Source organism: Thamnophis sirtalis, unplaced genomic scaffold, assembly GCF_051295495.1.
Source record: "Thamnophis sirtalis isolate CommonGarterSnake01/CBP01778 unplaced genomic scaffold, rThaSir2_p1.2 scaffold_3, whole genome shotgun sequence".
In the NCBI taxonomy this organism is placed as follows: domain Eukaryota; kingdom Metazoa; phylum Chordata; class Lepidosauria; order Squamata; family Natricidae; genus Thamnophis; species Thamnophis sirtalis.
Genome location: NW_028261383.1, coordinates 169,364,227 through 169,386,319, shown reverse-complemented (window position 1 = coordinate 169,386,319; position 22,093 = coordinate 169,364,227). Strand labels below are relative to the sequence as shown.

Sequence of the window (22,093 nt, the reverse complement as noted above, 5' to 3'; positions counted from 1 at the left end):
TTACGTATTTTACTTTTGTTCCATTTGACTGCCAAAGAATCCGCACTGTGAAAATGCAGCTTCTCCTTCAGACTTGCTACATATTATGAAGAAGATGCCTAATCTATTTGTAGGCTGTACATAATACTTTCCTCAATGATGCCCCCTAATGTTTGCCACTACAATTCCCAGAATTTCTTGGCTGTAGTTGCTGAACTTGATGAGAATGTCTTTGTTTGCTTGATCATATTTCTAGAATTGCCTAACTCAACCAACTCTGGGTGGTTTATAGTAAAGGCAACCGATAATAACACCCTACACCAGTGTTTCTCAACCTTGGAGACTTGAAGTCCTGTGCACTTCAACTCCCAGAATCCCCCAGCCAGCTGTGATTCTGGGAGTTGAAGTCCATAGGACTTCAAGTCTCCAAGGTTGAGAAACACTGCCCTACACCCCCCCCCCAGGAGAGTCAAACCAGCATACATTAAAAAAAGAGAACAAGACCTAGTCATGTATCATTCAACAAAAAACCTCTCAGGTCCTGGGAGGTTGGGAACTCTATTTTCAAGGTTCACTGAAAGCAGGGGTGTTGAACTCAATTTCATGGAGGGCTCTATCAGGGTTGTGTTTGACCTCGGGGTGGGGAGGCAGGGAGGGGGGGATTGGCCAGAAGGGCATGGCCAGTTCAACATCACTTGTGTTGGGGGCGCCTATGGTGGCCTGAGCACTCTGCTAATGAAAATGGGCTCCCAAGCTCCATTTTCGCCTGCGACGGCCTTCTGCAACCTTCCGCTAGCAAAAACCGGACTCCGGGAGGGCAGCCTGCAGCCCTCGCAAGCTCCATTTTTACTGGCAGAGGCACCAGGGGCCAGTCCTTTGCTATTTCCAGGGCGGCCCCACGGGCCAGATCTAAGCACCCTGTGGGTCGGATGCGGCCCCTGGGCCTTGAGTTTGACACCCCTGACTTAGAGGATGACAAGGTCAAGGCAATGCAAACTTCAGGAGGGAGGGGGATTGTCAGCACCTCTTCATTGAGTAATTAGGAAAGAAGACCACGAGACTCCATAGGTAGAAATCAAGTGTACTTTTACTAATTATAAATGATTAAAGGTGTAGCAAAGCGAAGACTGATTATTTAGGCGCGAAAGCAATTGATATATAAAATAACCCATTCCCCACCCCTTGGCATCCCAGTTCCAGTCCAATCATAATTCTCCTAAGTGTCAGGTGTGAGATAACTTCGAAAGGCATCACCAAGATGGAATGTTGGTGCTGTTAGCCTTGGCGGGGAACCTCCTCCGCATGCGTAGTTTGACAGGCAGCGGAACTCCAGAATCTTCCTCCAGCACAATAAGTAACCCCTCCCAAATACCATGCCCCCCCCCCTCCCCGTTTCATGGCAGCCGAAGCAGCAGCAAAGCAGAGGCTGACAGGGATTAGTATTCTAGAGCAGTGTTTTTCAACCTTGGCAACTTGAAGATGTCTGGACTTCAACTCCCAGAATTCCCCAGCCAGCATTCGCTGGCTGGGGAATTCTGGGAGTTGAAGTCCAGACATCTTCAAGTTGCCAAGGTTGAAAAACACTGTTCTAGAGGACAGATGTCATGGTAAGGAAAGTACGCTCAGGTGCATTGCTTCAAAGATGGGACCTGCAGCATGCCCACTCTATTGAATCTCACCGGGGAGGTGGGCAAAAAACATGTGAGAGAGTCGATTCTTTAGGAAACCCGGCCATATGCCATGGATAGGCCATCACCAATACTTTGAATTGAACCTGAAGATCATGGGATGCAATACAGATGTTACTGTGGTAGGCACCAAACAGGGACAGCTGCCTCTGCAGCAGTGGTGGGTTTCGAGGTGGCGCAGTGGTTAAATGCAGCACTGCAGGCTACTTCAGCTGACTGCAGTTCTGCAGTTCGGCTGTTCAAATCTCACCGGCTCAAGGTTGACTCAGCCTTCCATCCTTCCGAGGTGGGTAAAATGAGGACCCGGATTGTTGTTGGGGGCAATAATGCTGAGTCTGTAAACCGCTTAGAGAGGGCTGAAAGCCCTATGAAGCGGTATATAAGTCTAACTGCTATTGCTATTCAATTTTTTTCGCTATCAGTTTGCTTGTGCCCGTGTGTGCGCTTACGTGTGCGCGCAACACTTCTGCGCATGTGCAGAAGAATCCGGGTGGGTGGGCAGAGTCTCCCACTGCTGCCACTACTGGTTCACCCAATCCGGGCCGAACCGGGAGCAACCCACCACTGCTCTGCAGTTCTAGAAGGCAATGGGAGGCAAGATATGATAGAGAAAGGCAGGTTCCATCATGAAGACTAGAATTGTTAGACGGATGAATGGCAATTGTTCTAAGGAGGATTAAAAGGAGAAATAACTGGCTGCACTGAAAATCTGTGAGATGTATATTTTTTTGTATCCTGTACTGACTAGAGGAGGAGAGTCCCAGCAGGATAGCTGAGAGGACCACCAAGGCAGATAATAGGGATGTTGCAGGCCAGATGTGAGGTTAACTCAGATCTGAAGGATGAAGCAGCTGCTGTGTAGAGGACAAAACTGTTTTAACGGTTGCTTTGGCATGGGAGGAGAAATGAGGCAGAGGTTGACTGCTGTCTAGATGGTAAGGTACCTCATGTAACAGAAAGAGGGAGACAAATTTAACCCGGCTGAGTGCCCTGCCAGAAACTGCTTTAGTTCAGTTACATAAACAAAAGTAAGGTAGCCTTTCATTAAATGCAAAGCAAAAGTCAAAAACCAGAGCATGGAGCAATCAGAGACTCCAAATGTAGCAACTAGCAGCGGGGGGAATTGTGGGCCAGGAACTAAGAGGCACTCTTTGTTCCCATCTCCCAAAAATGAGGAATAAGAGAATGCCCCAAATTAATTAGAAAAAGTTGGGCTTGAAAGATGGAGGATCTGGGTGATGGCCAGAGAACATATTGCCTTTGGTTGAAGTATGGTGTGGTTAATAATTGAAATAAGCAAGCTTTAGTAACAAATAGGCTTCCCCAGCTGAGCCTGGTTTCCTTTTCACCCATTTCCTTTGCAAACAAGAAAAAGCAAAATCTTCCACCAGTGCTTTCAAAACGAGTCTTTCTTGGCAGACCGAGTTGGCACCCTCAGAGAGGCAGCGTTACAGCTGTTTGCAGGCCCTGGATTGAATGAAACGAAGCTATACGTTGCCAAGTCAACCCAGCTTTGGGGGGGATAGGCCATTGGCAAGGATCCAAGTCCTTACTCCAGCAATTCTGGGCTGAGTTTTGAAAGATATTTATTGCACAATCAACACTGGAGTGAGGATGCTCCCTCCCTCCCACATTTTCTGATGTTCCTGACTCATCACCCGTCCCTCCTGGTTCGTAAGGGCTTGGGGTTTTGTCTCTTCTCCTTCATATAATGAAATGATTAACGGTGCGGAGTCTCAACCGGGAAGTGCTTGATTCAAATCTGGATTCCATTAGGGAGTCATTCTGTTGCCACATCCATGTCAGTCTTGCATTAATTAAATAAAGTTCCCTATTTAAACTAAACTCAATTAAATTAAGTTAATAGAGTGTTACCCTAAATAACAGAAATAAAAAAAAAAGTTACAGTAATTTGCAACGTCCCTTACCCTTGGGCTGCCCAGAAATGTTGGCTTGTAGTTGGCTTGATGAGACTCAGTTCAAACTTGTTTCTTAGCACCTAGCATCAGAGGGAAACAATTGAAAATTATATCCTCTTGAATTTACTGGAGAAAAAGTGGGTCCATTGCATTTCCTTCCTTCCTTCCTTCCTTCCTTCCTTTCTCCCTCCCTCCCTCCCTCCCTCCCTCCCTCCCTCCTTCCATACTTCCCCTTTCCCCTCTCTTTCCCTGGGCTATATCCATAGCAATAGCAATAGCAGTTAGACTTATATACCGCTTCCTAGGGCTTCCAGCCCTCTCTAAGCGGTTTACAGAGTCAGCATATTGCCCCCAACAACAATGCGGGTCCTCATTTTACCCACCTCGGAAGGATGGAAGGCTGAGTCAACCCTGGGCCGGTGAGATTTGAACAGCTGAACTGCAGAACTGCAGTCAGCTGAAGTAGCCTGCAGTGCTGCATTTAACCACTGCGCCACCTCGGCTCATCCATGGCAGTAAGATCTTTGTTGCACTACAGTTTCATGCAAAAGGACAAAAAGGGACATTTCCATTTATCACATGATCATCTGGGGGTGAGAAGAATGGGAGGGCAGCAACTCTAGATCTCTAGAGAGGGGAAAACAGGGGGTGGGGGAAGTGGGTAGCTGTGACAGAGTAACCAGTGGAACAGGTAATGTGGGGAGTTGTAGAATGGGCTTGAGCAAAGTTTGTCCTACCTTTATAATGTCACTGAAGAGGAATGAGAAAAATCCAAAGATTAGCTCTGGTTGTCTTACCAGAGCATTGGGCTGTGGTAAGTGCCCAATGATACCATGCTTGGAATTATTGTCAATAACAAAGAAACTCTGATTCTGAAGACCCCGAGAATCTCAACTCCAAGCACTCTCTGATCTCTGCCCATTTTTTCCATACTTTAGCCTGGGACCTCCCACTATGGAGCACTTCCTTCTTCTGATACCCCTCCTGGGTCTGGTGAGCAGCGAACTGCCATTTGTACAAAGAGGATTCTGGGACTTCTCCATGGACGATCCCTCGGTCCAAGAAGAGGAAGAGGCATCTGGGATCTTCCCTACTTCGAGTGGAGCTGAGGCAGAAGACATTCCTTTCTACCCAGGCCTCTGTCCCTTTGGCTGCCATTGCCACCTACGGGTGGTCCAATGCTCCGATCTGGGTGAGTCTCTCTTTTCAGCGGGGGGGGGGGGGAGGAGATTACAGCAATTGGGCAAGACTCTGATCCAGCATTCATTCTGGAGATCCTAGTGCTACGAACAGAGGTAAACTGGTAGAGCCGAGGTGGCGCAGTGGTTAGGGTGCAGTACTGCAGGCCACTTCAGCTGCTTGTTATCTGCAGTTCAGCGGTTCTAATCTCACCGGCTCAAGGTTGACTCAGCCTTCCATCCTTCCGAGGTGGGTAAAATGAGGACCCGGATTGTTGGGGGCGATATGCTGACTCTGTAAACCGCTTAGAGAGGGCTGAAAGCCCTATGGCCGGCAAGCCACTCCCACCAGGCCACATGGCCGGCAAGCCACTCCCACAAAGGAGGCCACACCCACAGAGTAGGTTCAAAAATTTTTTGAAACCCACCACTGATCCAGACCTTGGATTGACAACATAAAAAGTTTGGCATGAGGGTGGGGGCTACAGCTGTCCTGATGCTCTTTGTTTTCCCCTCGTTTTTCTCAACAGAATGGGTGTTTTGCAAGTGCAGAACTGCATAAATCAATAGCTCAGAGTTGAGACAAGGGCACCATCCGGAGGACAGTAGGTTAAAATAGGATTGCCAGGCCATTCCAGAGACTGCTATTGAAACACTAGTAAAACAGAGGCTGTCTTATTTTTTTTTAAACTTTATTCAATTTTTTAAAATTAAAGAGGTAGAAACTAACAAAAACTAATAATTAAGACAGAAAGTCCTGCAAGACTGATTGTGCTGTCACTCCCTTGCCTTCTCATACTAAATCATATTATATTATTTTGTTATTCATATAATCCAGTGTTTCTCAACCTTGGCAATTTGAAGTCCTGTGGACTTCAAGTTGTCAAGGTTGAGAAACACTGATATAATCAATCAGGGAGGTTTTGGACTTATAAAAGATTTTAGCCCCTTTCCAGGGTTAGAACAATGTACATGTAGGTATCTATGTGTATGTATCTCCATTAGCAATGATAGGCAAATTTATGTGATTTTCAGTTTCATTTTTAACTGAAGCTGCCATTGCCCCTCACCCCCAGACAACAAATTCTGGAGCCCTAGTTGAAATATATGCACTTAAAAGCAAAGAATTTGGAGACCAGAAGTTTGTTTACATGAGCAGAAATTCATTGGGCTGAAAGTTCTTCTGTCTCATAATTCCAATCTAGTGATTTTGTTGCTGCTGTGGTCGAACAGGACTCAGATCAGTGGTTGGATTCAAATAATTTAACAACCGGTTCTCTGCCCTAATGACCATCTGGGTAGGCGGGGCTCGGTGGTCATGTGACTGGGTGGGCGTGGCCAACTCAAGGTCAGTCAGGTCGGTGGACGCTTCGCCTTAGCTGTGACAATGTAATAAGGGTTAATGAGAGAGGCAGTTTCTGTAAGCAGGGCAATAAAGATGAGGCTAGAAGCAACACCAGAATGTTGCCTTCCTGCCTTCCTTCCAGGATTAGCCCTGTAAAGTGGGAAAAAACAAAAGGAGATTTCTTCCAACAATCGGTTCTCCGAACTGCTTAGAAAGTTACCAACCGGTTCTCCCGAATAGGTGCGAACCGGCTGAATCCCACCAGTGACTCAGATATCCTTATTGCAGTTCCCCCAGAGATTTGCCAAGAAATTCAGATTCACTCTACCTGTGCTCTTCAGGGCATACTGATTCCAAAGCATTTACCGGTAGTCCTCAATTTACAGCTATAATTGAGCCTGTAATTACAGTTGTACAGTGGGTATCATTAAGGCAATCATTAAATGGGTCACTATGTGACTGAATTTATAACCTTTTGGTGGTGGTGGTCATTAAGCAAACAAGTCCCTTGATGGTTAAATGAATTCATTTTCTTCAATTTGCATTTTTTGACAGAAGCTGGAAGTAAAAGCCAGAAACGGGCAAAACCGCAAAAAAAATGCAGTAATGTGACTCTGGGATGCTGCAAACCGCTGTAACTGTGAGCTAGTTGTCAAGGATCCAAAATGTGATCACATGATCACAGGGTGTGTGGACATCGGAACTCCAGAAGTGGGATGCAGGCAGCTCTAGGGAAATTTATCCTAACTTTGAATGGTTGCTAAATTAGGACTACCTGTATAATCTAATAGAAATTACAGAGGAGGGTGTCTGAGGGGCATATCAGCGATGCCCAAATCACCAGACTCTGAATGTGAAGCAATTCTTTCTGGTCCCTAGGTCAAGATCAGGAGTGGGTTACTGCCAGTTCTAACCTCTTCTATAGAAGAGATTCCACAAATCTACAGTGCCGTTTAGAACCGGTTCCAGATCCCTCCCTCCTGCCCGTCCGCACATCATCAAGATGAAGAGCGAGAGGAGGAATTCTGGGAGTTGAAGTCCACAAGTCTTAAAGCTGTCAAGTTTGAACACCCCTGGGGTTTTTTCCCCCTAAAGGATTAGTGGTGCAAGGGTCTTGTAACTTGGCAGCTTTAAGATTTGCATGCTTCAATGCCAGAGTTCCTGAGCCAACTTTTTGGTTGCTAAGCAAGAACATTGTTAAGTGAGTTTCACCACATTTTACAAGCTGGCCGCGCCCACCCAGTCACATGACTGCCAAGCCACTCCCACCCGGTCGCATGGCTGGCAAGCCACTCCCATAAAGCAGGCCACACCTACAGAAGAGGTTCTAAAAAAATTTGAAACCCACCACTGGTCAAGATGTACCAGAATTACCCAAGTACCCAAGGGTGTACTCTTGGGTAAGAATATCTGAATGGGATGCGGTGGCTCAGTGGCTAAGATGCTGAGCTTGTTGATCGAAAGGTCAGTGATTCGGCGGTTCGAATCCCTAGTGCTGTGTAACTGAGTGAGCTCCTGGTTACTTGTCCCAGCTTCTCCCAACCTAGCAGTTTGAAAGCATGTAAAAATGCAAGTAGAAAAATAGGGACCACCTTTGGTGGGAAGGTAGCAACGTTCCGTGTGCCTTCGGTGTTTAGCCATGTCGGCCACATGACCATTGAGACGTCTTCGGACAGTGCTGGCTCTTCAGCTTTGAAACGGAGATGAGCACCGCCCCCTAGAGTCAGGAATGACTAGCACATATGTGCGAAGGGACTACTGCAACGTGCTCTACATGGGGCAGCCCTTGAAGAGCATTCGGAGACTTCAGCTTGTGCAGAATGCAGCTGCGCGAGCGATCGTGGGTGCACCTCGGTTCACCCACGTAACACCTATCCTCCGTGAGCTGCACTGGCTGCCTATTGGTCTCCGGATACGCTTCAAGGTGCTAGTCGTCACTTATAAAGCCCTTCATGGTATTGGACCTGGGTACTTGAGAGACCGCCTGCTGCCAATCACCTCCACTAGACCGATTAGATCCCACAGATTAGGCCTCCTCCGAATTCCATCCGCCGGCCAGTGTTGACTGGCGACTACCCGGAGGAGAGCCTTCTCTGTGGCTGCTCCGACCCTCTGGAACGAACTCCCCGTGGAGATTTGAACCCTCACCTCTCTCCAGGCCTTCTGAAAAGCCCTTAAAACCTGGTTGTTCCGACAGGCCTGGGGCTAAAGAGCTGTTGCCCCCGTCTCGAATGGTATGACTGTTGTGTGTTTTTAAATTATGCATTATTATGTTTTGTTTTATTTTTTGTCTGTACCCCCTTCCCTGATTTGAATTGTGAGCCACCCTGAGTCCCCTTCAGGGGAAAAGGGTGGCATACAAATATAATCAATCAATCAATCAATCAATCTTTACCTTTACCTTACCCCAGGGTACTTAAACAAGGTTTCCAAAGACTAAGTAGGAGGAAACATCTTTATTTTAATGTTAACCTTTCAATGACTTTTATCTGTAATGCGCAGCTCTATCTGAATGCATTATTTTGATATGGTTCCAACTTCTGTATAAAAAGAAGAGGGTGCCTAGGAACGCAATTCTGATTGCGGGGTTATCTGTGCATTTGTGAAACTCTCAAAGGCTTTAGAGCAGGCAATTTTCTCTTTCGAAAACCTTGTTTTTGCTTCTGATTTTTGGAAACAGTCATTTACAGCCGTTTATTCATTCTTCATTGGGCGAGCTCATTAAGGGCCTTATTTGAAGTGGTCAACGTAAAAAAAACAATTCACTATTGACAGTTCTGAGCTGTGCAACAGGGTTTCTTCATGGTGTAGTGAGTTAGGCCATCTTAATCACCGTAAATGAATAGTTAAGACTTAGTGAATAAATCAGAGGCAGACAAGGAGACATGGAGCAGGCAGCCATTCAACAGATGCAGTTTTGGCAAGAATTTAATGTTCAGTCCAGACAAGGCATCCCCAACACAATTGATAAAGAAAAGACAAGATCTCTACCACAAACTTTTAATACAGCAGCAACAATCCTGTGGATATTTTTCAGGCACGTGCAGACAAAAGTATTTATCCCTCATCCCTCCTGCAGCCTTGAATAACGGCTCTCTCACTGCTAGCACATGAATCATGCATGAGTCCCATCACATTTACCAAGCGTGACTTAGCATTGTGTGACTGCAAACAGGGTAAATAGATGAATGCAGTTATGTGGGCAGAGTCACAGTGAATCCACGTGAGGATATTGTGACTGTAATAGCAACCCAAAATACAGCACGGTTTATTCTGATCCAGAACTCAGATCAGAATAAGACTGTGGCGCCTGGGCTCAGGCCTGTATTTTACTGAGCTAATGAAGGAGTTACGTCTGCTGCCAATATTGTCCCACCCATGTAGGAAGAGGAATTCCTTGGAAAGCTGACATCTTTTTGTTTTAGACTTTAATCAGAGCCCAGGCACAGCTTGTCAGTCCAGATTGTAAGATTTTGGGGGGAAGGAGGAGGAGGAGGAGGAGGAGGAGGGACAGCCAGGTATGGAATAGCTCATGGTATATTGTACATGTGGAGCTCTAGGTCATAATAACGTGTGTTGGGAAGATAGTCAAAGGACGCTTCTGCATGGATTTCTTTCCCATCTCCAACCGCTGCAAAATATTTCAACGCTGGCCATGCAAACATCTTCGCTCCTGCTCAAAATGATGAGATCAGAGCTCTCACCAGCTGAGCGACGCAGGAGAGCCAGAACTGGCATTCTGCCAGTGGCCCATTTTCGGAGCACGATAGCTCCTGAAGCAACACTGTTCTAGACAGAAAGAGGACAATCAAATTGCTTGAAGGCATTTCTGTTTTATCTACACCAGCTCTGGCTGGGTGGTGGCCATGTCCCTCCAAACCAGCTCTGTCCCCCCGCCTCCCTCCCATCAGTTTCTTCCATGTGATCCCTTTTTTTTTTTTTTGGCTACAGAGAGCAAGGAAAGAACATGATGTTTTCTGCATGCAAAGCATTCGCCCTCTTCCCTTGAGCTATACACCATCCTTAAATACGCAGCTCCCCCTGTAATATGACACGAAATAGCTTCTCAAGACAATTCAGTGGCTCTTGAAAGTCACCGGGCCATCCCTGTTCTCGAGGAAACAGCAAATCTTACAAAGGCGGCTTATGGCTCCCTATGGTTCAGTGGCTTAGGTACAAAACAGAGGTGGGTTCCTACCAGTTCGCACCTATTCGGTAGAACCGGTTCGTCAAATCTACTGAACCGGTTAGAAGAGGTTCCACCAGTGGACCCGGAAAGCAGGCCACACCTACAGAAGAGGTTCCAAACTTTTTTGAAACCCATCACTGGTCCTTGGATATGATTATTCTACACTATCATGCTCATATTTATAAAATTCAGTGCCTCTGTGAAAGGGAAGGATGACTACTGCGTTTGTGGTGCAATCAGAACATCGTGTGTGTTGAAGTTGTTTTAACGCAAACCAAAGATGCCTTTTAAAAAACAAGTTTACATCATATTCTTATGCATGCCAGTGCTGTGTGTGAGGTAATTTAAGGTGGTTCTGACAAGTGTCGTCGGCATCTTCATATCCGGTCACATGGGCGGCAAGCCACTCCCATCCAGTCACATGGGGTGGCAAGCCACGCCCACAAAGGAGGCCACACCCACAGAGTAGGTTCGAACAATTTTTGAAACCCACCACTGGTACAAAAGCATCGGCCAGGTATAACTGAGCAAGAGTACTTGGAGGATCATATGCCCTCTGCATAATGAAGCAGAGCTAACTGTAAGGCAGCACAATACTCTAAAAGGCAGAACCATCCCATCTTCGTGCTCTCTTTCTTGTGGGCATTTGCAACGGTCAAGTTGTGAATGTGACGCTGCTGTGCTGGACTGTTTCAAGTCATTGGCTCACAGGTGTGTGGAAAACCCACACTCTGCTGCTTTGGGTCATACATTGTGAGTTGGCAAGGAAACAATTGCAAGCCAAGAGAGGAAAGAAACTGGATAGCATGCTGGACTACAAAGAGCTGAGGTGGCGCAGTGGTTAGGGTGCAGTACTGCAGGCCACTTCAGCTGACTGTTATCTGCAGTTCAGCGGTTCTAATCTCACCGGCTCAAGGTTGACTCAGCCTTCCATCCTTCCGAGGTGGGTAAAATGAGGACCCGGATTGTGGGGGCGATATGCTGACTCTGTAAACCGCTTAGAGAGGGCTGAAAGCCCTATGAAGCGGTATATAAGTCTAACTGCTATTGCTATTGCTAAGTTCTGCCCCCTTTTTTAGTTCTCCTGGCCGTCCATGATGCTCTCTACCTCACCCACCCACCCACCCACCCCAATCAGTGATTACACTTCATGGTACTTAGGAAGGGGGGGTGTGGAGTGGTGGAATACGTATTGCTAATATATTTATAGGATTTGCAAGGTTTTTAAAAAGAATTCGCTGACTAATTGTAAATAAGAACTTGAATATTTCCCCCTCCCCCATTGCTTGAGTAGATGGTCTTATCAATGTAAGTAAGGGTACAGGTTCCCCTCGCACATATGTGCTAATATCGTTCCTGACTCTAGGGGGCGGTGCTTATCTCCGTTTCAAAGCCAAAGAGCCTGTGCTGTCCGAAGAAGTCTCCGTGATCATGTGGCCAGCATGACAAAAGGCTGAAGGTGCACGGAACGCTGTTACCTTCCCACCAAAGGTGGTCCCTATTTTTCTACTTGCATTTTTACATGCTTTCGAACTCCTAGGTTGGCAGAAGCCGGGACAAGTCACGGGAGCTCACTCCATTATGCGGCACCAGGGATTTGAACTGCCAAACTGCTGACCTTTCTGATTGGCAAGCTCAGCTGTGACTAATGTGTGGAGCTGAGTAGCTAAGTGCAAAAGAAGCCAGTCTTAATTTCAGCAGGTGCTAAATTCATTCTCTTCTCTGTGATTCACAGTACAGGGCCTCATCCATTTTGGTTTTCCAGTATAGTGTAGCTAGTCCTCTTTTAACCTGGCCAGGTCTTCTGCCCTGCAGGGGTGGGTTTCTCGGCCCGTTCCAACCGGTTCAGTTGGAACAGGGCCGGCGGCGTCCTCGTGCACACGCGCGGTGCATGCATGCGTACTAGCGTCTGCGTGACGCTCCAGCTGCTCCTGAACGATCGCGCAGGCGCTGTATGCATCCTGCACATGCGTGGAAGTGCAGAACTCGTCAAAACCGGGTAAAGACCGTGGGCGGGCGGGCGGCCCCTTCGCCGTTTCCGGAAGTTACTTATTTCCGGGTTCGGTGACCAACCGGTTCGCAGGGACCGCCGCGAACCGGTTGAAACCCACCCCAGCTGCCCTGGATATCCCATCTTCTGTCTCTGTAGCAATGGTGGGTTTCAAAAAATTTTGGAACTTCTTCTGTAGGTGTGGCCTGCTTTCCGAGTCCACTGGTGGAACCTCTTCTAACTGGTTTGGTAGATTTGATGAACCGGTTCGACCGAATAGGTGCGAACTGGTAGGAACCCACCTCTGCTGTGTAGCCAATCCCGACTTTCTGACCCATCTGTTTCCGGTTTTTTTCCAGGTCTCAAGCAAGTGCCTAAGGAAATCTCACCAGACACCACATTACTAGATCTGCAAAACAACCACATTACGGAGCTGCGCAAAGATGACTTTAAAGGGCTCTTTCGCCTCTATGTATGTACTGCCAAAGACCCCCCTCTCCACTTCTGATGGATATAAGCAGGACAGGAGAACCTAGTTGGGTCCACTTTGAATACACAGTCGCTACCCTCAGGTGTAGAATGAAAATCTATTTGTTCTGCCAGGACTGGATCCTGGAACACTCAACTTCTGAACATGAATGGCCTTCAATATTTCCAACCTCAAAGAGGGGAGGAATGGGAAGAAGAGGGGAAGGTTAAAGGGGAGGAAGGGGAAGGAGAGAAGGGGAAGGAGAGGAGGAAGGAAGGAAGGAGAGAAGAAAGAGAATCAAGGGGGTAGGAAGGAGGGAGGGAAGGAGGGAAGCAAGGAGGGAAGGAAGGAGGGAAGGAAGGAGAGAAGGAGAGAAGAAAGGGAAGGAAGGAGGGAATGTAGGAGAGAAGGAAGGGGGGAAGGAAGGAGGAAAGGAAGGGGGAAAGGAAGGAGAGAAGGAGAAAAGAAAGGAGGGAAGGAAGGAAGGAAGGAGGGAAGGAAGAAGGGAAGGAGAGAAGGAGGGAAGGGGAAGGAGGGAGGGAAGGAAGGGGAGTAGGAGAGAAGAGATGAGGGAAGGAAAGAGGGAGGGAGGGAAGAAGAAGTAGGACCGTTGTAAGATAAGATGGATCTATGGGATGTTAAGAAAGCAATCTTCAAGTATATTGTCAACTGTAGGGAAAAATTGTTATAAATACATATTATTAATAACAGTTATGAGATCATATAATTGTGAATGTATATAAGTAATTGATAAAATAAAAATCTTTTTAAAAAAATATTTCCAACCTCCACTTCTCTCAAACCCCTGGGATTAAAACACAGGAACTCTGGGCTTATGCTTCCCGGAAATCCCAAGCCACTGGCTGTATTCTTTATCATGATATTCTGCTAAAAGATTTCTGGAGGTCTCACTCCAGTCCCCAAATTGTATTTTGAAGTGCAAGCAATTGCATCGACCTTATTTATAATGTTGCTTCTTTCTTTATATGTTACCTTCTGCAAGCGGATTTGAAAAGTGTGCAGATATCTTATTTGTACCAATAGGAGTCTGACATTTAATTTCTCTGCAAGACTTCCTCACAAATTTCTCTAGCTCTGCAAGACTTAGTCGCCAGGATAATAATGGATTCTACCTTCTTACATCTATGTAAGAAGCATGTGCTTCAATGCTGCTCACATGTCATCTCTTTCTATGACTCTACCCACAGGCCTTGGTATTGGTGAACAATAAGATCTCCAAGATCCATCCGAAAGCTTTTAGTCCTCTGATTAAGCTGCAGAAGCTCTACATCTCCAAGAACAACTTGGTGGAGATTCCACCTAACCTGCCCAACTCCTTGGTGGAACTCCGGATCCATGAGAACAAAATCAAGAAGATCCCAAAGGCCGTGTTCAATGGGCTCCAGAACATGAATTGCATTGGTGAGGCATCAAACCGTTTCCCACTTTTCTTTCCCCAAGTCATGCTTTGTATTTGCTGCTTTTTCTTTAGAAACATGGGACACAGACCCCGGTGAATGGTTCTTTAAAAGGCAGAAAACTGCATCCAGATTTCAGATTTAGTTTATTTGTATGCTGCCCTTCTCCGGGAGGGACTCAGGGCGGCGAACAACTCAAAGGGGGAAAAGGGAACATAAAACACAATACACGTGATTAAAATACACAAGAGTCATGCAGCCATACAAGTCGAGAGGGGAGGGGAACTCATCAACCCCAGGCCTGCTGGCACAGCCAGGTTTTGACAGCTTCTCGGAAGGCCTGAAGAGAGGTGAGGGTCCGAATCTCCACGGGGAGTTCGTTCCAAAGGGCCGGAGCTGCCACAGAGAAGGCCTTCCCCCCGGGTAGTAGCCAGGTGGCATTGGCTGGTGGACGGAACCTGGAGGAGGCCGACCCTGTGTGATCTAACGGGTCTTTGGGAGGTAATTGGCAGCAGGCGGTCTCTCAAGTACACCCAATATTGTGTGGCATATTGGTTAGTTCTTAAAATAAATATGGTTAATATCAAACAAGACTAGACCAAAAGGCCACTGCAGCTCTGTGTCCCCAATGTTGCCCAATATTTTGGAAATGCAAATATGCATTAACAATTTATTCAGTAGTTAGCCAGTCAACCTATATTTTTGAGTTTATTTGCCTTCCTGGCAAACATTTTCATAACCATCTTCCCCTGCATAAATACATACTGTAGCATGGAGAGAGGAAGGGAGGTAGGGAGGGAGATTGTTCATGTGAACATATGAACAAATTTTAAAAAATCAAGAAGAGAGGGCTCGAAAAATTCTTTTTTTCCTCTTCCCAAAGAATTGCAAATTTGCAAGCCAGCAATTTGGGAGGAATAAATTAAGTTTGGGGTTCAGATGAAGTTTCAGAGTGTTCATTTCTGGTTTATTTAGTTACTTAGGAACAAAGCATGAGTGGCAATCTGCGTATACTTTTCTTCTTCACTGCGTTCATTAAGTATGCTTAAGAATTGATTAAAGCACAATCCACCAAAAGTTGAGTATTTCCACCTCAAGACTTGACTACTGTAACGCGCTCTACATGGGGCTGCCGCTGAAAAGCGTTCGGAGACTACAGTTGGTCCAGAATGCAGCCGCGCGAGCGATATTGGGTGTACCAAGATACACCCACGTTACACCTATCCTTCGCGAGCTACACTGGCTCCCGATCGGTTTCCGAACGCACTTCAAGGTGCTGGTTATCACCTTTAAAACCCTACATGGCTTAGGACCTGGATATCTACGGGACCGTCTTCTGCCACATACCTCCCAGTGTCCGATAAGATCTCACAGGATAGGCCTTCTCTGGGTGCCGTCAACTAGACAATGTCGTTTGGCGGCTCCTCGGGGGAGGGCCTTCTCTGTAGCTGCCCCGGCCCTATGAAACGATCTACCCCCAGAGATCCGCACCCTCCCCACTCTCTCGGCCTTCCGAAAGTCTATTAAGACCTGGCTTTTCCGGCAGGCCTGGGGCTGTTGACCTCTTAAATGAGGTCCAGCCCCACTAAGGTTGAGTGCATGTTGTGCCTTTTTAACTGCCTTGTCTCTCTATTTTTTAAATTTTTAGTATTCTTTTAAATTGTTTTTTTTTTATGTAAGCCGCTCGGAGTCCTTCGGGATTGGGTGCCATATAAATTTATTAAACATTAACATTAACATTAGAAAGTCAAATATATTCACAAAATTATTCTACTGGCTCCTGGATCAGCTTTGGAAAACTTCTAAAATTTCAGAGTATCTTAAGCTGAGGAGTTCTCTCACCTCCCACAAATTTGACTCATTCAAAATATCATCTCATAATCAACAATATCCATTATCTCTTTCAAAACCCCATCAAGATTTTTAGGGCCTTTCCCTGTTGCAGTGTTTATTTGCTATCTGCTCACCAGAGGTGGGTTCAGGTTTCAGGTTTCGTTTTATTTATATGCCGCCCTATTCCCAGCGGGACTCAGGGCGGCTCACAAACCCAAGAGGGGAAGGGAAACACAAGAACTACAAACACAAGCATTTAAAATAACCAACAGACACACAATCGAGAGGGGAAGGGAACTCATCGACCCCAGGCCTGCCGACACAGCCAGGTTTTAATGGCTTTTCAGAAGGTCTGGAGAGAGGTGAGGGTCCGAATCTCCGCGGGGAGTTCGTTCCAAAGGGCCGGCGCTGCTACAGAGAAGGCCCTCCCCCGGGTAGTAGCCAGATGACATTGGCTAGTAGACGGAACCCAGAGGAGGCCAACCCTGTGTGATCTAATGGGTCTTTGGGAGGTAATTGGCAGCAGGCGGTCTCTCAAGTACCCAGGTCCAATACCATGAAGGGCTTTATAAGTGACGACTAGCACCTTGAAGCGTATCCGGAGACCAATCGGTAACCAGTGCAGCCCCTACCAGTTCGCACCTATTCGGTAGAACCGGTTCATCAAATCTACCGAACCTGTTAGAAGAGGTTCCACCAGTGGACCTGGAAAGCAGGACACACCTACAGAAGAGGTTCCAAAATTTTTTGAAATCCACCACTGCTGCTCACCCTTAAGTTGGCCAAAACTGCCCCAGCAGTAAATTTATGTTCCCACTCCCTTTGCTAATCCCTATCCTGCATGTATTGCATCAACTCAAAATCTGCTCCAAAGGATATTGCCCTAAATACACATCTGCAGTTTGTGATTGATCAAGGGATTGATCCAACCCTCCAGCACTCTTGTCAACAGGCAGGGAAAACATCTGTCAGTCTCAGCACAGCAGCAGGAACAAGATGGGTGTGACATCAGGAGTCCTTTAGTCATCGCTAGGCTACCTTGTATACCCCTCCTTTCCACATGCCTTTCAGGTGTAACTCAAGCTGAATTACAAGTTTAAAAAAGAACACAAATAAGAAACACAAAGGGAAGTGAGTCACTTTTAGCATTTCCTGTGAGAGTGTGGGCCACCATTGCAGCCTTGTATGAATCCAGCAAGGTTACAACAACAGAGACAGTTCTTAGAACAATACCAGATGAACGGTCTATCCTTGTAATGCAAATTTGCTGAACTACCCACACCAAGGGTGTCAAACTCAATGGGATTCAGCCAGTTCGCACCTATTCAGGAGAACCGGATGGTAACTTTCTAAGCAGTTCGGAGAACCGGTTCTTGGAAGAAATCTCCTTTTGTTTTTTTCCCACTTTACAGGGCTAATCCTGTAAGGAACGCAGGAAGGAAACATTCTGGTGTTGTTTCTAGCCTCATCTTTATTGCCATGCTTACAGAAACTGCCTCTCCGGTTAACCCTTATTACCATTGTAACAGCTAAGGCGAAGCGCCCATCGACCTGAGTGACTTTGAGTTGGCCACGCCCACCAAGTCACATGACCACCGAGCCCCACCTACCCAGATGGTCATTAGGGCAGAGAACCGGTTGTTAAATTATTTGAATCCCACCACTGCTCAAGGCCCATGGAGCCGCCCTGGAAACAGCAAAGGACTGGCCCATGGTACCTCTGCCAGCGAAAACAGAGCTTGATTGTGCTGGCAAAGGGCTGCAGGAGGCCGTTGTGGCTGAAAATTGGGAGGGGGGGTGGCTGGGCTCCTTTTTCGCTGGCAGAGGGCTAGTAAAACAAATGCAAAGCAAAGCAAAGCAAAAGGAGAAATGTTTCCAGTTTTGCATTTGAGCATCCAAGAAGGGACGGGGAAAGGAGAAAGGGAAAGAGGAGAGGGAAAGAAAAAGAAGGGAAGATGGGAAGAGAGCAAGAAAGGAAAAAATAAGAAAAGGTAGAAGAAAGAAGAATGAAGAGGGAAGAGAAAAGAAAAGAAAAGGAAGGAAGGAAGGAAGGAAGGAAGGAAGGAAGGAAGGAAGGAAGGAAGGAGATTATAATGAGAGGGAGGGAGGGTCTGAAGGAAAACCTGCCTTAGCACTTGGCCAACACAGGTGCCCCCGACACAAGTGACGTTGAATTGTCAATGCCCCCCACCCCAAGGTCAAAATTGAGCCAAGGTGGCGCAGTGGTTAAATGCAGCACTGCAGGCTACTGCTAGATCAGCAGGTCAGCGGTTCAAATCTCACCGGCTCAGGGTTGACTCAGCCTTCCATCCTTCCGAGGTGGGTAAAATGAGGACCCAGATTGTTGGGGGCAATATGCTGACACTCTGTAAACCGCTTAGAGAGGCCTGAAAGGCCTATGAAGCGGTATATAAGTCTACTGCTATTGCTATTGCTAAAATTCAACCCTGATGCAGCCCTCAATGAAATCGACTTTGACACCCCTGATTTACACAGTCAATAGCCTCTACACTCTCCACAAGCATCAGACTCCAGGGCCCAAAATCAGTCAAAGCTAAGCTAGACATCTGAAATCAGCACAACTAGCTTAGTACCTTTATATACTGGGATGAAGACCCCCTTAAACAGTTGACTGCCCTCTGTGAAGACAGGAAATAGACACCAATTCTTATCCATCCCAATGATTTAATTCCAGCTTTCTCCCTTTCCCATTGTGTCTAGGGAGATTCTCAGTCATCCAGGCCACGGTTGCCCCAATGATGCTTTTCAAAAGGCAATTGGATCTTCTTCTTCTTCTTCTTCTTCTTCTTCTTCTTCTTCTTCTTCTTCTTCTTCTTCTTCTTCTTCTTCTTCTTCTTCTTCTTCTTCTTCTTCTTCTTCTCCTTCTTCTCCTCCTTCTCCTTCTCCTTCTCCTTCTCCTTCTCCTTCTCCTTCTCCTTCTCCTTCTCCTTCTCCTTCTCCTTCTCCTTCTCCTTCTCCTTCTCCTTCTCCTTCTCCTTCTCCTTCTCCTTCTCCTTCTCCTTCTCCTTCTCCTTCTCCTTCTCCTTCTTCTTCTTCTTCTTCTTCTTCTTCTTCTTCTTCTTCTTGTTTTTGGCTGGAAAACATTTTGCTTCTTACCCTAGAAGCTCCTTCAGAACTATTTCGAAATATTTTGCTTTATGCTTCTCGAAGTTTTCGAAGCTAACTCTTGGCATTTGACATAATTGACATTTCTGTCCTGGGAAACTCTTGCTCCCAATGTAACTCCCACATCACATTCGCTTCCGAAAGTAATATGGTCTCCCCTATAGATCTGGATCAACCATATCTAGGGTGTGTCCATGTAGTTTTCTTTGCGGTGATAAGTAAAATAACTCTGTCCTGTCTATAGGCAAATGGTGGCAGAAAAAGGAGACTGGGGACTTGAAAAGAGGGGGGGGAAATCCATCATGAATTTGAAGTACCCAGATGGCACTTCTGTGCTCATTCTCACTACTACTGCTGACCTGAGGGGTGGTGAAATGCAGTGGATGATATACAACTTGAGACTGTAGTTGGACAGAATCAGAATAACAGGGTAACACTACATTAAAATTAAGGACAATTTAAGACTGCCGTGTCTCACACATGGGCCAGGGTAGAAAATGATGGTAATATCAGCAGGATAAGGAGGGGTGTGTGTGTGTGTGTGTGTGTGTGTGTGTGTGTGTGTGTGTCATTTATCAAAAAACAATTGTATCATAGTTCAATGCATCTGATTTATTACAACTGCAAGACCACTTGTAGAAAAATGCCCAAATTGCTCCACCAATAAATTTGTTTAAAACTGCAAATGATTCAGCATAGAATCAAATATGCATATCTTATTCTGTTAACATCACCATCGCATTTAGCGAACATTTAATTGCTTTTTTCCATAAGCTTTGAGAGTGGAACTGCGTGTTTCAGGCAAGCAAGTACAATTTGCTTTTTCCAAGAAGGGGGGGAAAAAATGGGTTCAAGACAGGGTAATTTGGAGCTGAGTTGGCAGAGGGTGGGAGGAGATGGGCCTTACTAATCCATGATCAAATGGAAACAGATTGTACTTTTTGGCTCCTAAAGATTGATCACGATGTGTAGTATGTGTCTCACCCTGTTTGTAACCCTTTGCATTCATTCTTCCTTTACATAGCTACCTTAGAGAGAAAAGGAGGGCACATAGATAAATTATTTAAGATATGCCACAAGTTGCGGAAGAGGGCTTGGTTGATTTTATTCATCTGTTTATTTAGCGTATGGCAAATAGCAATAGCAATAGCAGTTAGACTTATATACTGCTTCATAGGGCTTTCAGCCCTCTCTAAGCGGTTTACAGAGTCAGCATATCACCCCCACAGTCTGGGTCCTCATTTCACCCACCTCGGAAGGATGGAAGGCTGAGTCAACCCTGAGCCGGTGAGATTTGAACCGCTGAACTGCAGAGAACAGTCAGCTGAAGTGGCTGCAGTACAGCACTCTAACCACTGCGCCGCCTCGGCTCTAAATACATGGACTTATGATAAAGTAGGACGTAAAGTGAGATTTGCACATTAAGTGTGAAAACTACTGGGTCAGGCTGGACAGCCTCTCGGGGCCCCTTTATTTCTATATTAGAAAGCCACATAGACAGAGTTGCAGCTTGCAAAAGAACAGGAAGCAAGTGCCTAACCACAAGGTGTTCTAGCCAACGTCCCTATGTCAAAAACCTATGTCAAAAGTCCAAACCACAAGGTTCAATTAAAGTTCGTTAATGACACGTACTCCATAAACAAAAGGAGAAGTAAGACCCCATCTCCTTATAAGGCTTTCTCCTCAAGGTAACCACTAAGAGTTAAGTGTTTCCGTGTTGCAATGCTTTTGAGAATGTATAAGAACACGTGCTTCGATAATGAAGGTGGTTCAGAACTGGCAATGCTAAGCCATGGGCTCGCTTTTCTGAACCTGGCTGCCAAATAAACTTTTCCTAGGGAAGGAAGGAGAGAAGGAGAGAAGAAAGGAGGGAAGGAGAAAAGAAAGGAGGGAAGGAAGGAAGGGGGGAAGGAAGGAGGGAAGGAGAGAAGGAGGGAAGGGGAAGGAAGGAGGGAAGGAAGGGGAGTAGGAGAGAAGAAACGAAGGAAGGAAAGAGGGAGGGAGGGAGGGAAGAAGAAGTAGGACCGTTGTAAGATAAGATGGATCTATGGGATGTTAAAAAAGCAATCTTCAAGTATATTGTCAACAGTAGGGAAAAATTGTTATAAATACATATTATTAATAACAGTTATGAGATCATATAATTGTGAATGTATATATGAAATTGATATAATAATAATAATAATAATAATAATAATAATAAGCAAAAAAAAAACTTTTCCTGTATCCTGAGAAGTCTAAAGCCTGTCATTTTCTGCAACAATAGTAGTTAAAATATTAATATCCAGTACACCCAGCTGTTCAAGGACAGGATGGTCTATGTTGAAAAAAAAATAAGACATTAGGCTGGTGTAAGGTTTTGATGGACATTCGGACACAATGTGATGGATATTTTGTCAAGGAGCATCATAGTCACACTGAGGGATGGAGACAAGACCCCACTTAAACAATGAGTTCTGGCAAAACCCATGTTGGCTACAGATCCTGTTCGGAGTTAACCAATGCTGGCGGGGAAGGTCAAATCCTGGCACCTTTTGTGTAGGGCCGTCTACGTATCTGCCTGGATCTGGGCGTTCAGCAGCCTCTTTGGTTTTCCACAGTGTGTTGATGTCAAGAGCCGAGGTGGCGCAGTGGTTAGAGTGCTGTACTGCAGCCACTTCAGCTGACTGTTATCTGCAGTTCAGTGGTTCAAATCTCACCGGCTCAGGGTTGACTCAGCCTTCCATCCTTCCGAGGTGGGTAAAATGAGGACCCAGATTATGGGGACGATATGCTGACTCTGTAAACCGCTTAGAGAGGGCTGAAAGCCCTATGAAGCGGTATATAAGTCTAACTGCTATTGCTATTGCTATTTTTAGACAGCTGTTGAGCGAGGGCCAGTGGGGGCTTCCTATTGGCTTCCTGCCAATTGATAGATGAGGAAGATCAGCGTGGACAGGAAGAAGTGGGTTTCTCATAA

The 22,093-nt window shown here is 46.1% G+C and overlaps 1 protein-coding gene across 1 annotated transcript in view; it reads left to right on the top strand.

The window, feature by feature from the left end:
- Window positions 1-22,093, top strand: part of BGN (biglycan) — an 85,204-nt gene that overhangs the window by 41,135 nt on the left and 21,976 nt on the right. Inside the window, exons 2-4 of the mRNA XM_087710876.1 lie at window positions 4,525-4,778; window positions 12,648-12,760; window positions 13,966-14,179. Of these exons, the coding sequence (XP_087567002.1) occupies window positions 4,541-4,778; window positions 12,648-12,760; window positions 13,966-14,179 (565 nt within the window). The 5' untranslated portion in view covers window positions 4,525-4,540. The remainder of the gene's footprint in view (window positions 1-4,524; window positions 4,779-12,647; window positions 12,761-13,965; window positions 14,180-22,093) is intronic.